Raw genomic sequence first — 14,366 nt, 5'->3', positions numbered from 1 at the left:
GCACATTTGCACAGCTCAGGCTCGTGCGCCAGCTGCGCCCGTACCTCGGGAAGTCTGACTTGGCCATGGTAGTACACGCTCTGGTCACATCCTGCCTTGACTACTGCAACGCTCTCTACGTGGGGCTGCCCTTGAAGACGGCCCGGAAGCTCCAGCTAGTCCAACGCGCAGCAGCCATGTTACTAACAGGAGCGGGACGCAGGGAGCACACAACCTCCTTGTTGTTCCAGCTCCATTGGCTGCCGATCTGCTACCGGGCCCAATTCAAGGTGCTGGTGCTGGCCTACAAAGCCCTAAACGGTTCCGGCCCAAAATACCTGTCTGACCGCATCTCGGCCTATGAGCCCACGAGGACTTTGAGATCGTCTGGGGAGGCCCTTCTCTCGATCCCACCTGCCTCACAGGCACGCCTGGCGGGGACGAGGGATAGGGCCTTCTCGGTGGTGGCCCCCTGACTATGGAACACCCTCCCTGTAGACATCAGACAGGCGCCCTCCCTTATGACATTCCGCAAGAGACTAAAGATGTGGTTGTTTGAGAAGGCGTTTGACTAAGTGCTACAACAATTGGCAATGATGATTGGAACGGAATATGGAAAACGAGATTGGATTGTGATTCTATGATGAGACGTCGCGAATGATTTAGTGTAATTGTATTATTGATAGTGATGTTGTTATTGTTGTTTGTGTTATTGCCTTTATTGTAAATTGTCTTTTATATGTTGTACACCGCCGTGAGTCGCCCTAGGGCTGAGAACGGCTGTCTACAAATACAGTAAATAAATAAATAGGTGTGAAGTCTTCCCAAAGCAAAACAGTCACAGAAGGGAAGCCTTACTGTGGGCTTTTGGGTTCTTTAGCTCTCCATCCTTTTCGGCCCAAACTTGTGGCCTTTTCCCAATTCACTCTCTGCCGGCAGAGGTCGTGCCAGCCCTTTTCGGAAGGGAAGAGCTCTAAAACGGAGCAAAGGCGGGAGGAATGGAGGGGGGGGGCTCTTGACATCACTCCCAGGCTCCTCCCACACGCGACCCCCTCCTTCTTCTCAGCCTCCCGCCTTCAGTCCCCGCTTCCTTTCCTTCTCTCTTCCATAAAGCAAACATTTCCGCTGCTGGCAAGGGAGAGAGAGAGAGAGCCGGGGCTGGAAGAAGCGAGGATGGGCGCCGAGGTCAAGAGCGCCAGAGAGAGAGGCCGGCGGAGCAGCCAGGGCAGAGGGCAGCCTCGGCAGGACTCCCCCTTTATCCGCGCAAAGCCTCGCCTGGGCTGAATGCGAGGCCTCAGGGAGCAGGAGCCAGAGAAGCCAGGAGGGAAGAGAAGGAGAGCCTGGTTGAATTAGGAAGAGCCTTGTTTTGATTCTTCCAAGCCAGAAGCACCACGCGAGAAAGGGAGAGAAAGGGGAACTCCAATGAACCTTCCCAGGCTTTTCCTTTCAAGCAAGCAGAAGAGAAGGAGAGGGATTGAGGGGAACTGGTTGTGAAGGTGAAGAAGAGGCGCCTCCCCAGTTTATTATTACTGTTTCCAACAGGAGAAGGCGAGGAGGAGAAGTGAAGGAGAAGTGAAAAAGGAGAAGGCGAAGAAGGAAAGGAAGGAAGGAAAGAGCCTCTTTGCATTAGGAAGAGCCTTGTTTTGATTCTTCCAAGCCAGAAGCACCAAGCGAGAAGGGGGGGAGGGGGCGAGGAGGAGAAGTGAAGGAAGACAAGGCGAGAAGGAGAAGTGAAAGAGGGGAAGGCGAAGAGAAGGAAGGAAGAGCCTCTTTGCATTAGGAAGAGCCTTGTTTTGATTCTCAAGAGCACCAAGCAAGAAAGGAGGGGAGAACTCCAGTGAACCTTCCCGACTTTTCCTTTAATACAAGAAGAAGAGAAGCGAGAAGGCTCACAAAAGCGGAAGGAGGCGGATTGGGGGGCAACTGAGTGATCCCGCTGGTTGTGAAGGTGAAGAAGAGGCGCCTTCCCGGCTTATTAGTATCTTTGGAGGAGAAGTGAAGAGGAAGGAAGGAAGGGGAGTCTCATTGCATTACTCTGAGGAAAAGCCTTGTTTTGATTCTTCCAAGGGAGAAGGGGGGCTCCAATGAACCTTCCCGGCTTTTACTTTCAGGCAAACAGAAGAGAAGTGAAGGCGCCCCAAAGCGGAAGGAGACGGATTTGGAGGAACCTTCACACACGCTGGGTGTGAAGGTGAAGAAGAGGCGCCTTCCCGGGTTTGGCTTTCTCTTTCCAACAAGGCGAGGAGGAGAAGTGAAGGAGGAGAAGGCGAAGAAGGGAAGGAAGGAAGGAGGAGAAGGCGCACCAAAGCGAGAGGCAAATGGAAATGGACTGAGATACCCCTAAAAGGGTTCCCTTCCCGACTCTAACACAACGAGGAGGAGAACTGAAGGCGCACCAAAGCGAAATGGATTGAGATACTGCTAAGAGGCTCCCTTTTGGTGATTCTTCTCCTCCTTCTTTCCCAGCCAGGCTGTAAGAGGAGAGGGATTGCAATGGACTGAAATGCCAGGCGGGTGGCGAAGGTGAGGAGGCGCCTGGGCTGCCTCTCTCTGTCTCTCTCTCTCTTCACGCTTTCTCCGGCGCGCGCGCACACGCGTGGGTCGGGCTCGCGCGTGCTCTCCTCTCTCCTCCCCCTCCCCCCTCCCCATATGCAGCCCCGCTCTCGGGGGGCCCCTCCTGCCATGGCCGTCTCGGTGATCCAAGCCTGCCGCAGCCTGGCCCTCTCAACATGGCTGCTCTCCTTTTGTTTCGTGCATCTGCTCTGCCTGGACTTCACGGTGGCCGAGAAGGAGGAGTGGTACACGGCCTTCGTGAACATCACCTACGTGGACCCGGGAGGCGGTGGCGGTGGCGCGGAGGTGCGGAGCGAGAAGACGGAGTGCGGGCGCTACGGGGACCAGTCTCCCAAGCACGACGTGTGGGGCCCCGTGGCCATGGCGGCCGTGGCCAGCGAGCGCCAGGCCTGCGACCCCAACGCCCGCTTCGCCGGCCCCGGGCCCGGCAAGGTCTGGGTGGCGCTCATCCCCAAAGGGAACTGCACCTTCAAGGAGAAGGTCCGCCACGCCGCCGCCCAGAACGCCTCCGCCGTGGTCATCTACAACGTGGGCGCCGGGAACGCCAACGAGACCACCACCATGCCCCCCGCCGGTGAGTCAGGGAGACAGAGAGCGAGGGGAGGACCCGGGGAAAGGGAGGGAGGGAGGCAGGGAGAGAGAGAGAGGAGCAGGCACTTCTGGGGACAGGGAAGTCAGGCCAGCTGCAGGTGGGACCCCCGAAGAAGGGACATCAGCACTTCTGCAAGATACTCCACTTAGGCGGGGGGGGGGGGGGGGGATGAAATGCAAATATCCAAAAGTGGAAAGATCTTGGAGTCCTCGTGGACAAAATGTTAAACATCAGCCAACAATGTCATGGATTTTGGCCCGCACAAATAGGAGTCTAGTGTCCAGATCCAGGGAAGTCAAGCTACCTGTCTGTTCTGCCTTGCTCGGATCACATCTGGAATACTGTGTCCAATTCTGGGCACCGCAATTGAAGGGAGATGTTGAAGGCCTCCTGCCTTCCTGTTGCCTGTGTGCCCCTGGAAAGGGGAGAGAGAGGAGCAGGCTCTTGCAAAGGCACTTCTGGGTGCAGGGAAGTCAGGCCAGCTGCATGTGGGACCTCTGAGAAAGGGACATCTGCAAGAAACTCCACATAGGCAGGAAAAAAATGAAATGCAAATATCCAAAACTGGGGAGATTTTGGAGTCCTTGTGGACAACATGTTAAACATGAGCCAACAATGTCATGCGGCAGCTAAAAAAGCCAATAGGATTTTGGCCCACACAAATAGGAATCTAGTGTCCAGATCCAGGGAAGTCATGCTACCCTTCTGTTCTGCCTTGCTCGGATCACATCTGGAATATTGTGTCCAATTCTGCGCACCGCAATTGAAGGGAGATGTTGAAGCCCTCCTGCCTGCCTGCTGCTTTTGTGCCCCTGGAAAGGGAAGGAGGGAGAGGAGCAGGTTCTTGCAAAGGGACTTCTGAGTGCAGGAAAGTCAGGCCAGCTGCAGGTGGGACCCCTTGGAAAGGGACACCATCACTTCTGCAAGATACTCCACTTAGGCAGGGAAAAAAATGAAATGCAAATATCCAAAACTGGGGAGATCTTGGAGTCCTTGTGGACAACTTGTTAAACAAGAGCCATGTCATGCGGCAGTTAAAAAAGCCAATGGGATTTTGGCCTCCATAAAATAATCATAATCATAATAAAGACTCTGGCACAAGGCGGTAAAGGTGCTCCCAGTGGTGATCGGCACACTGGGTGCAATTCCTAAAGACCTTGGCCTGCACTTAAGCACAATCGGTGCTAACAAAATTACCATCTGCCAGCTGCAAAAGGCCAACCTTACTGGGATCTGCACACATTGTTTGCCGATACATCACACAGTCCTAGACACTTGGGAAGTGTCCAATACAACAGCCAGCAAAGTAATCTTGTTTGCTGTGGACTCATCTTGTTGTGTTTCAAGTAATAATAAAACTTTAAACAAGTAATCAAGTAATAATAAAACTTTATTTATACACTGCCACTGTCTCCCAGAAGGGACTCAGGGTGGCTAACATGAGGCCAAGCCCAAGCATTTACAATAAGGCAATATAAAATGTGTACAAAACAGACAATGATATGAACAATAACATAATAATGCAATGAAATAGTGACAATAACATCATAAAAAGTATGAAATGATAGAAGAATTAAGGGCGAGCTAGGCCAGATACAAGGGGTAAAAATGGTAAAACCTGTGGGTGAGATCGATAGTTAGACAGATAGATAGAATACTATCTATCTGTAGGAGTCTAGTGACTAGATCCAGTGAAGTCATGTACCCCTCTATTTTGCCTTGGTCAGACCACACCTGGAATGCTTTGTCCATTTCTGGAGATGTTGAAGGCCTCCTGCCTGTCTTCTGCCTTTGTGCCTCTGAAAAGGGGAGAGAGAGGAGCAGGCTCTTGCGAAGGCACTTCTGGGTGCAAGGAAGTCAGGCCAGCTGCAGGTGGGACACCCGAGAAAGGGACATGAGAGAGGCAGGGTGACATGATCACTTCTTTCTTGATGTGGGAAGAGAAGGCATAGGCACCAGGAAGGGACTAAACACCCTCTGATATGGAGAAGTGTCCAGAATGTGTGAAAAAGATCTTGAAGTCCTCGTGGACAAGTTAAACATGAGCCAACAATGTCATGCGGCAGCTTTAAAAAGCCAATGGGATTTTGGCCTGCATAAATGGAGGTCTTTTGTCTAGATCAGGCATGGGCAAACCCAGGCTCAGAGCCCAGATGTGGCCCCTTGGGCTCTTTTCTCAGGTCCTCCTCTCTCACCATCCTATCCTTCTCTCTTTCCTTTCTCCTTCCCTTCCACCCTTTCTCCTTCCCTTCCACCCTTTCTTCCTTACTTCTTTCCTTCTTTCCTCCCTCTCTCCTTCCCTTCCTCCCTTCCAGCCCTTTTATTCCTTCTCTTTTGCCTTTCTTCCTTCCCTCCTTCCCTTTCTCCCTCTTTATCCTCCCATCCTTTCTTCCCACCCTTTCACCCTTCCTTCTTTTTCCTTCCTCCTTCTTTTCCTTCCTTTCCTTTCAGCCTTCTTTCCTTCCCTCTTTCTGCCCTCCCTCCCTCCCCTCTTTGTCCTTCCATCCTTCCCTTTCTCCCTTTCGTACTTCCTTTTCTCTTTTCTTCCTCCTTCCCTTCCTCTTTTCCATCATCAGGCAGCCAGTCCTCCTAGCAGGGAGTGCTAGCATGTGGCCCACAAGTTAGAAAGTTTGACCATGCCTGGTCTAGATCTAGGGAAATCATGCTACCTTGGTCAACTCTGCCTTGGTCAAACCACACCTGGAATCACACTGTGTCCAATTCTGGACACCACAATTGAAGGGAGATGTTGACAATCTAGAATATGTCCAGAGGAGGGCAACTAAAATGATCAATGGTCTGGAGAACAAACCCTATGAGGAGCAGCTTAAAGAGCTGGGCATGTTTAGCTTGCAGAAGAGAAAGCTGAGAGGGGACATGATGAGGGCCATGTATAAATATGTGAGGGGAAGTCATAAGGAGGAGGGAGTAGACTTGTTTTCTGCTGTCCTGGAGACTAGGATGCAGAAGAGTGGCTTCAAACTACAGGAAAGGAAATTGCACCTGAACATTAGCAAGAACTTCCTGACTGTGAAAGCTGTTCAGTAGTGGAACTCTCTACCCGGAGTGTGGTGGAGGCACCTTCTTTGGAGACTTTTAAACAGAGGCTGGATGGCCATCTGTCGGGTGTGCTTTGAATGCAATTTTCCTGCTTCTTGGTGGGGGGATTGGTCTGGATAGCCCATGAGGTCTCTTCCAACTCTATGATTCTGTGATTCTTCCTTGCTGTGGGAAGAGAAGGCATAAGGACTAAACACCCCCTTATGTGGAGAAGTATCAAGAATCAGAGTTGATTTGTGGGGCAGAAGTCTTGGAGGAGCAGCCATGCATCCTGACATTCTGTTTCATCTGCAATTGTTCAATGTCATATCAGATGTGTCCCTTCCTTTCAGTGGTCCCATCACATTCAGTGCAAGGTTGGTTTTGTCCTTTAGTAAGAAGCATGAACATCCAAATCAGGCATGGGCAAACTTCATATCTCAAGGTTTTTTGGACTTCACCTCTCACAATTCCTAACAGCCAGGAGACTGCAAGACACATCAATGCTAATCTAGGTGGCCTATTGCAACATTCACACTTGCCCCAAGCAGACAAGAGTTCTTTCTCCCACCCTGGACATTCCACAGATATATAAATCTCACTTGCCTAATTTCCAACAGACCGCACCACCTCTGAGGATGCCTACCATAGATGTGGGTGAAACATCAGGAGAGAATGCTTCTGGAACATGGCCATACAGCCTGGAAAACTCACAGAAACCTAGCGAAGTAGGCTGTTAGGAATGATGGGAGTTGAAGTCCAAAACACCCAGAGAGCCAAAGTTTGCCCATGCCTGATCCAAATGATTTCATATCTTGTCCTTTAATAATAATCAAGGCAGGAGCATTCAGAGGGTTTCATTTTTTGTTCTCTAATAATAATAGAAGCAGGAACTTCCAGACGGTTTCATCTCTCCTGGCTTCTGGCTCTCCAACTGTCCTTGGGCCACAATCCTTGTCATCCTTGGTCATTGTCTATGCTGGCTGGGACTAAGGAAAGTTACAGTCCAACAATACCATATTCCCTGTTCTTCCCTGTGGACTTCTTTTCCATCATTGAAGTATTCCTCCCCATTCACATGCTCCTGTATTATAGCAGTGTTTCCTTTAATAATAATGGAACAGGAACATTCAGAGGGTTTCATACCTTGTCCTTTAATAATAATGAAAGCAAGAACATTCAGAGGGATTCATCTCCAGAAACAACTTGCAGTTTCTGAAGTCACTCCTGACACGAAAAAAAAAAAAATCTTGACCTTTAACAATAATGGAAGCAGGAACATTCAGAGGGTTGCTGTGAGTTTTCTGGGCTGTATGGCCATGTTTCAGAAGCATTCTCTCCTGACATTTCAACCACATCTATGCCAGGCATCCTCAGAGGTTGTGAGGTCTGTTGGAAACTAGGCAAATTGGGTTTATATATCTGTGGAATGTCCAGGGTGGGAGAAAGAACTCTTGCCTGCTTGAGGCCAGTGTGAATGTTGCAATTGGGCACATTGATTAGCATTTAATAGCCTTGCAGCCTCAAAGCCTGACTGGTTGCTGCTTGGGGAATCCTTTGTTGGGAGATATTAGCTGGCCCAGATTAATTCTTGTCTGGAATTCCCCTGCTTTTTGAGTGTTGCTCTTTATTTACTGTCCTTATTTTATATATATATTTTAAAAAAACTGGTAGCCAGATTTTGTTCATTTTCATGGCTTATTTATTATTATTTCAGACATTTATATTCTGTCCTTCTCACCCCCGGAAGAGGACTCAGGGCGGCTTACAAGCAGCCACCATTAGGTGCCAATAACAAAAATGAAAGCACAGTTAAACATTAATTAAAACATCATCATAAATTAAAAAGAGAATTTAAAAGAAGGAAATCCAAGTCCAGAGTCATAATCCAAAATCCATCCATTGTCAGTCCCATGATTAATTTATAATTGTTACTGCTGCGACTTCGAAAGCTTGGTCCCACGGCCATAATTTCAATTTCTCCCTGAAGGAAAGGAGAGAGGGGGCTGACCTGATTTTGTTAGGGACTGTGTTCCACAGACAGGGGGCCACCACCAAGAAGGCCCTGTCTCTTGTCCCCGCCAAACGCACCTGTGAGCAGGGCCTCCCCCGACAATCTTAACCACCGAGGTGGATCATAGAGGGAGATACGTTTGGACAAGTAAACTGGGCTGAAACAGTTTAGGGCTTTATAGGTTATATCCAGCACTTTGAATTGTGCTCAGTAGCAGATGATTTCCTCATTTCGGTTAAAATTGTCCACATCTTTTCAATGACATCTCTGTGTAGTCTGACATGGTAGTTGTTGGAGTGGTCCAGCATTTCTGTGTTCTCAACTAATATGCTGTGTACAGGTTGGCTCATCAAGTGCTCTGCTATGGCTGACTTCTCTGGTGAATTAGTCTGCAGTGCCTTTCATGTTCCTTGATGTGTGTTTGGGCAAGGCTGTATTTGGTGGTCCCTATGTAGACTTGTCCACAGCTGCATGTTATATGGTAGACTCCTGCAGAGGTGAGAGGATCCCTCTTGTCCTTTGCTGAATGTAGCAAACATCAGGAGAGAATGCTTCTCGAACATGGCCATACAGCCCAGAAAACTCACAGCAACCCGGTGATTCTGGCCACGAAAGCCTTCGACAAACCATTCAGAGGGTTTCATCTCTTGTCCTTTAATAATAATCAAAGGAGGAATATTCAGAGGGTTTTATCTCTCCATGCTTCTTGCTCTCCAAATATCCTTGGACCACAACCCTTGTCATCCTTGGTCATTGACTATGCAGGCTCGGGCTGAGGAAAGTGATAATCCAACACTATATTCCTTGTGGACTTCTTTTTCCATCATGGAAGTATCCCTCCCCATCCACATGCTCCTGTATTATAGCAGTGTTTCCTTTCTGGTTCAGCCACAGCGAGAAGCAAGCTGCACTATAAGCCAGTAAGCCGCTTGGTAGAAACAATCCCTTTTTCATTTGCATGTCCAGTTTGAAAGTTCTGGAGTTTGGGACCAATGCTTCTGTTCCTGATGGGTTTTTGGGCAGAACATTGTGGGTGTGAACATTTTGGCATCTCTTTGGCTTCCCTTTCTCCAGTGCTGGAGCAAGTGTGTTGAAAATGAGCTTCTTAGGATGCCAAGAATGCAATTAGGCTAATTACTGCTGCAAGATTTTACTCTGGAATTGCATTCTTAATACAATAACTGCGAGTCAGTGGGGTGGATTACTGTCCAATTTTGTGTAATTTACAAATGCAGGATTAATTTATCTTTTGGTTCAGTGTTAGGGCTTCTTTACATTCATTACCATAGACTCATACGTAGAGTCATAGGGTTGGAAGAGACATTGTGAGCTATCCAGTCCAACCCCCTGCCAAGAAGCAGGAAAATCATATTCAAAGTATCATCTGTTACAATGCTACTTTGTGGCCTTGGAGATCATTCAGTTGTCACAAGTGAGGAAAAGAGTAATTCAAAATGACACAGGGATAAAAGCAAGCTCTGTTATTAAAAACCCCTTTGTTTATTATTCAGTATTAGTCTTTGCAAATAATAGACTTAAAACACACTCAACAAAGTTGCTTTTGGTGGAAATTCTTTCAGTACAGTTGTTGCATGCCACATTCCAACAAATAGTTTTTCTTTGAAGTAAGTGTAGCTATTTGGTAATATCAGTGGGCTAGAGATAGACTCAGGTTCGACTCGGATGTCGAACAATGCATTAAAATCATTTTAACAACCACACTCTTTAGGCAGAGTTGCAAAGCAATACATCCCACCAAACTTGTTAGGATTTCTTACCATGTGAATCTTCATGAATATGGATTATTAAAGGCGTGCAGAATGATGACCTTCTAAACCAGGTGCCTTCTAGATATATTGGGTGACAATTAATTTACATAGCCTTACACCACCTGGTGACATAGTGGGTTAAACCGCTGAGCTGCCAGATTTGCTGAACTTGCTGACCGAAGAGCGGCAGTTCAGAATTAGGGGGTGGAGGTGAGCTCCCGCTGTTAGCCCAGCTCCTGCCAACCTAGCAGTTAGAAAACATTCAAATGTGAGTAGATCAGTAGGTACTGCTTCTGCAGAAAAGTAACAATGTGCAATGAACTCATGCTGGCCGCATGACCTAGGAGATGTCTATGGAAAATGCCATCTCAGCTTAGAAATGGAGATGAGCACCACCCCCCAGAATTAGACATGACTAGACTTAATGTCAGGGGGGAAAATTTACCTTTTTACACATTTCAGGCCATTACTAGAGAAAAGTGCAGCAAGGAAACCAAAGATTCCTATATAATGCAACAGCTACCATGCTGGACTTTTGGTAATTAAATCCTCCATATCTGCTCTTTGTTCAGGAGAACAATTGTGCATATTTTAGCTGAAAGTTCAAGAAGGCACAGTTTATTTCAAAACTGCTTTGGTAAGGTCTCTTTTTAAAACTTCTCTGTGAATGCATATGGATTTCTTTTTAGATTCTTGCTTCCAGTTTGTTGTGGTAATGAATGAAGGAGTTATAGCAGCACTAATTTCATATGTTTGGCAGGAACCTCTGGCATATGATGATCTTTCCATGAAATCGAAACACTAGTTCAGTTGACCTTTAGGTCTTTTAAAAATCTATATATGTAGTGTTATTAGGAAATTCCTGCTACTGACAGTAATAACAGGATGTATGTTTAAATATCCAGACTTGAGAAAATATTTTCTCAGTTATGTCATATGATCTGTGCATGTAAAAAAAGTTTTGATATATTTGTTAGTATTGAGGAGCCTCTTTAAACATTGCTCAGACACTCACAGCTACTTTGGAGGCATGTTTTTAAATGCTGTATTTATATGGGCATATATGCAGCAATTTATTTTGGAGTGATGCTTTTCAGTACAAAGGTGTAAGAAATATATTGCATTATTTCAGTGGTCCTTGGAGCACTTTTCTAAAGCAAACTGGTGGTGTTTTTCCTGGGTTCCATGATTTACAGCTGTAGATAAGTCAGTGCTGTTGAATCAATAGGATCACATAGTCAATTATCCACAGTGGGACTTTTGAGGTGTCCTTAATCACTGTAATCTTTTGCCTGTTGCCAGCTGTTCCTAAAGGTAAAGGCTCTTTAGAGTGGGATTCAATGTTGTTTGGAGGCTGCAGTTGGAATGAGAAAGTGGCACATATGCCTGCTTCCTATATAATTTTCAGTTTAGCTCTAGACTAGTTTGCTTGCTGGAAGATTCTGGGAATTGTAGTCCAAAAAAAGTTACTTTCATATAATGTGTATTTTCCCTACATTTCAGCATCTCAGGCTGACAATTAATGGTTATGAGTAGCAGCAGATTGTGACCAATAAATCTGGCCTTCTTACCAAAGCTTAAACTCCTCTAAATAAAGTGTGGCAAACGTCCTTTCTAGGTTCCCCTTAGTTTGGGTTCAGCTAAAATAGAAACGGCATCCAGTGGCTCTGTAGGTATCATTGGACAGCAATTCTATCATTTCATTTAGTATACTGCTGGGAATTACACTCTAGGTAGCATATGGAGGGCCACATGCTTTCCTAACCCTGAATTAAAGTCTCAAGTCAAAGTAGCCCATTGATTACTGATAGAAAATTGAAATCTTGCTGTCAGTACATCCCCCTTATTGCAGTTACTTCACAATTTTTGTAAAAATAGTTCACATCTATATGTGACTTTGCTATCAGTATTTTGTTCCATCCCTAGTATTTTCCTTTTTTTTTTTTTACTCTTGCTGTTATAATTCCATGGCAGTTTTCCATTTAGCAAGCTTTATAGTGGAATGCTCTCTCACATTTCCATGAATGACATGCCAAACAAAAGTAGTGGTGCATTCTTGGAAAACCTCTTCTGAATTCAGATATTAAAGGGGTTGTATAGTTGCTCCACTGGAAAACGGAAACAGGGAATTCTATTGTATGCTCATTGTGTGAAGGTGTTTGGTGCTTGAGGAAAGAAAAGGCCTCCCCTTCATAAGGTGTGGAGCCTTTGACCCACCAGATTTCTAGTTATGGGGCAGACTACTAGAAATAAATAGGACTAGTTAATAAAATATTGTTGCTTTTAACTTTTTTTTTAACTTAAGGTGACTTGTAGACAATCTCATTACTTTTTTTTTTTTTGCAAGATTTGTTCAGATGGGATTTACCTTGGTGGCTGAGAGAGTGTGGCTCACCTAAGGTCATCCAGAGGGTTTCCATGGCTGAATGGGGATTTGAACCCTGGTCTCCACAGTTATAGTTCATCACTTGAATTACTACACTGTGTTTGTTCTCTTAAAAATGTAGCTCTTTTCAAGGTCTCGGTCCCAACCCAAATTCCTTCTTAAGTCTTTACTTATTGTCTACTTGATACCTTCATATATTGCTTAAGAGTTCAATTTGTGTATCACCCTTTACAGCTAGTTTTTTGTATCTAATGAAACAACTATTAGCTATTAAATGGCAGGAATGATTCAGATTCCACATTTTGCACCTGTTATTACGTACAATGCACTGTCTTGTCCAAAATCTAGTTTTTCATTCCCCAAAAGGTTTCATCACTGCAGATCATATCCAGAAAGTATTGGTCCTTCTGACTAAGAAGGCTGAAAAGCTAGGAAGCTAGGCCATTGACTGATACCTTACCAGTACTAAAACTGATTTCCAACCTCACCCAGCCACAACAAAGCACAGACTATTTAAAATACATAATAACAACCTTTAAAAATGTTTTTTTTAGTTCATGCAATTAGCCACTCATCTCTTGATCTTGAAGGCTTCCATGCACCTTGAACAGTGTAACTGCTGATCTCTCAAGTCTTATAAGATGAGAAGAGCACAATTAATGGGTGAACTTAGGTTTTTGGGTGCTACTTTTGTATCTGGTGATAGTAGTCTCAGAAGGCCTGGAAGGTGCCATTAGTTTCTGTTACATATCCCACAGTTGACCTCAGGACCCTTCCACACAGCCATATAACCCAGAATAACCCACAATATCTGCTTTGACCTGGGTTATCGGAGTCCACATATCCCAGTTCAAAGCCTCAGTAGACTTTGATCTGGGTTTTCCAGATTTCCTTTTTACAGTAGCTAGAGGCTACTGTTGTGTGTGTTTTAATGAATCTTGGATATAAATTGTCTTTATTCTAAATGATTATGCCAACTGAAGATATGTTCCTGACCTTTTTCCTATGGTAGGAATTAGTGTTCTCATTTGTCTATATGCATTAATTATTAGTGATGTTGACCTGTAGTTTAAAAGGGTAATATGTGGATTTCTCTGTCTAAAGAGTTTATGTTGCAATCTGTCATGCTGTCTGTGTCTTATTGTTCACTTCAGGTAATTTAAAGCTAGTAGCAATATGGCAACATTTATAAGATCTATGAAACGATTTGGTTGTGTTGTTGGTCACAGATTCATTCAAAGCAAACAAAGGCATGTTTCATCTGTTCGGCATCAGTAGACTAGGTAACACTAGGGAAGGGAAATACCTCAAATCCCTTCGATGGTAGTCCATGGGAGCCAAATAGTGTTGACCTCTTAATTCATACAATTGAGTTGTTAGCTATTTTCCCCAAGGCATATCAGGTAAATGTATAGTGATTAAAGATTAGTTCCATTGTACTGAACTGTTTCTCTTGTACTACTCTCAGAATAAGATTTTGCTCTTTATGTCAGTTCCTGTATCAGTCCAGCATACCATATGCTTTGCTTGCTTGCAGCATTTGTTTGGACTTAGATGACCTTAGCAAGTGAGGTCTCGGATTTCTTTCCTCATAGATGGTGGAACAATGTTAGGATTTCATTTTCTTTTTAGGACTTTCAATTAGCTCAGTTGTCTACAGTCAGCGAAATACTTTTTGGCCACCTCAGAAGCATTACTAAAATATGTAGGTCATTCTGATTAAATATGGTAGACCTGGAGTCCTGGCACTCAGTGGGAAGCTTTTTGGATCCAATAAAACTTATTTTAAGAAGCTGGCAGAGAAGCATAGAACTGCATGAACATACAGGTGAACTTCCTCTCCTAGCTTGTAAGAATCTAATTATATTATGGGAGTTTGCAATAAAGTATCTGCTGAAACTAGCTTTTTTCCAGGAACTTGGTTTGAAGTACAGATTTATTACAGGGCTAAATCTGGAAAAAGCTGTCACTGTAATAGAACATGGTCCATATATTGTTGATTTATCAGGCTCT

General features: G+C 45.3%; 1 protein-coding gene across 1 annotated transcript in view; it reads left to right on the top strand.

Moving 5' to 3' along the window:
- Positions 1 to 1,016: 1,016 nt before the first annotated feature.
- The window catches only part of RNF150 (ring finger protein 150), a 142,969-nt gene continuing 129,619 nt past the window's right edge, over positions 1,017 to 14,366 (top strand). Inside the window, exon 1 of the mRNA XM_060778912.2 lies at positions 1,017 to 3,127. Within this exon, the coding sequence (XP_060634895.2) occupies positions 2,629 to 3,127 (499 nt within the window). The 5' untranslated portion in view covers positions 1,017 to 2,628. The remainder of the gene's footprint in view (positions 3,128 to 14,366) is intronic.

The sequence above is a fragment of the Anolis sagrei genome, chromosome 5 (genome assembly GCF_037176765.1).
Source record: "Anolis sagrei isolate rAnoSag1 chromosome 5, rAnoSag1.mat, whole genome shotgun sequence".
Classification (NCBI taxonomy): domain Eukaryota; kingdom Metazoa; phylum Chordata; class Lepidosauria; order Squamata; family Dactyloidae; genus Anolis; species Anolis sagrei.
The sequence above is the reverse complement of the archived record's forward strand: the minus strand, read 5'-3'. Positions and strand labels throughout refer to the sequence as shown.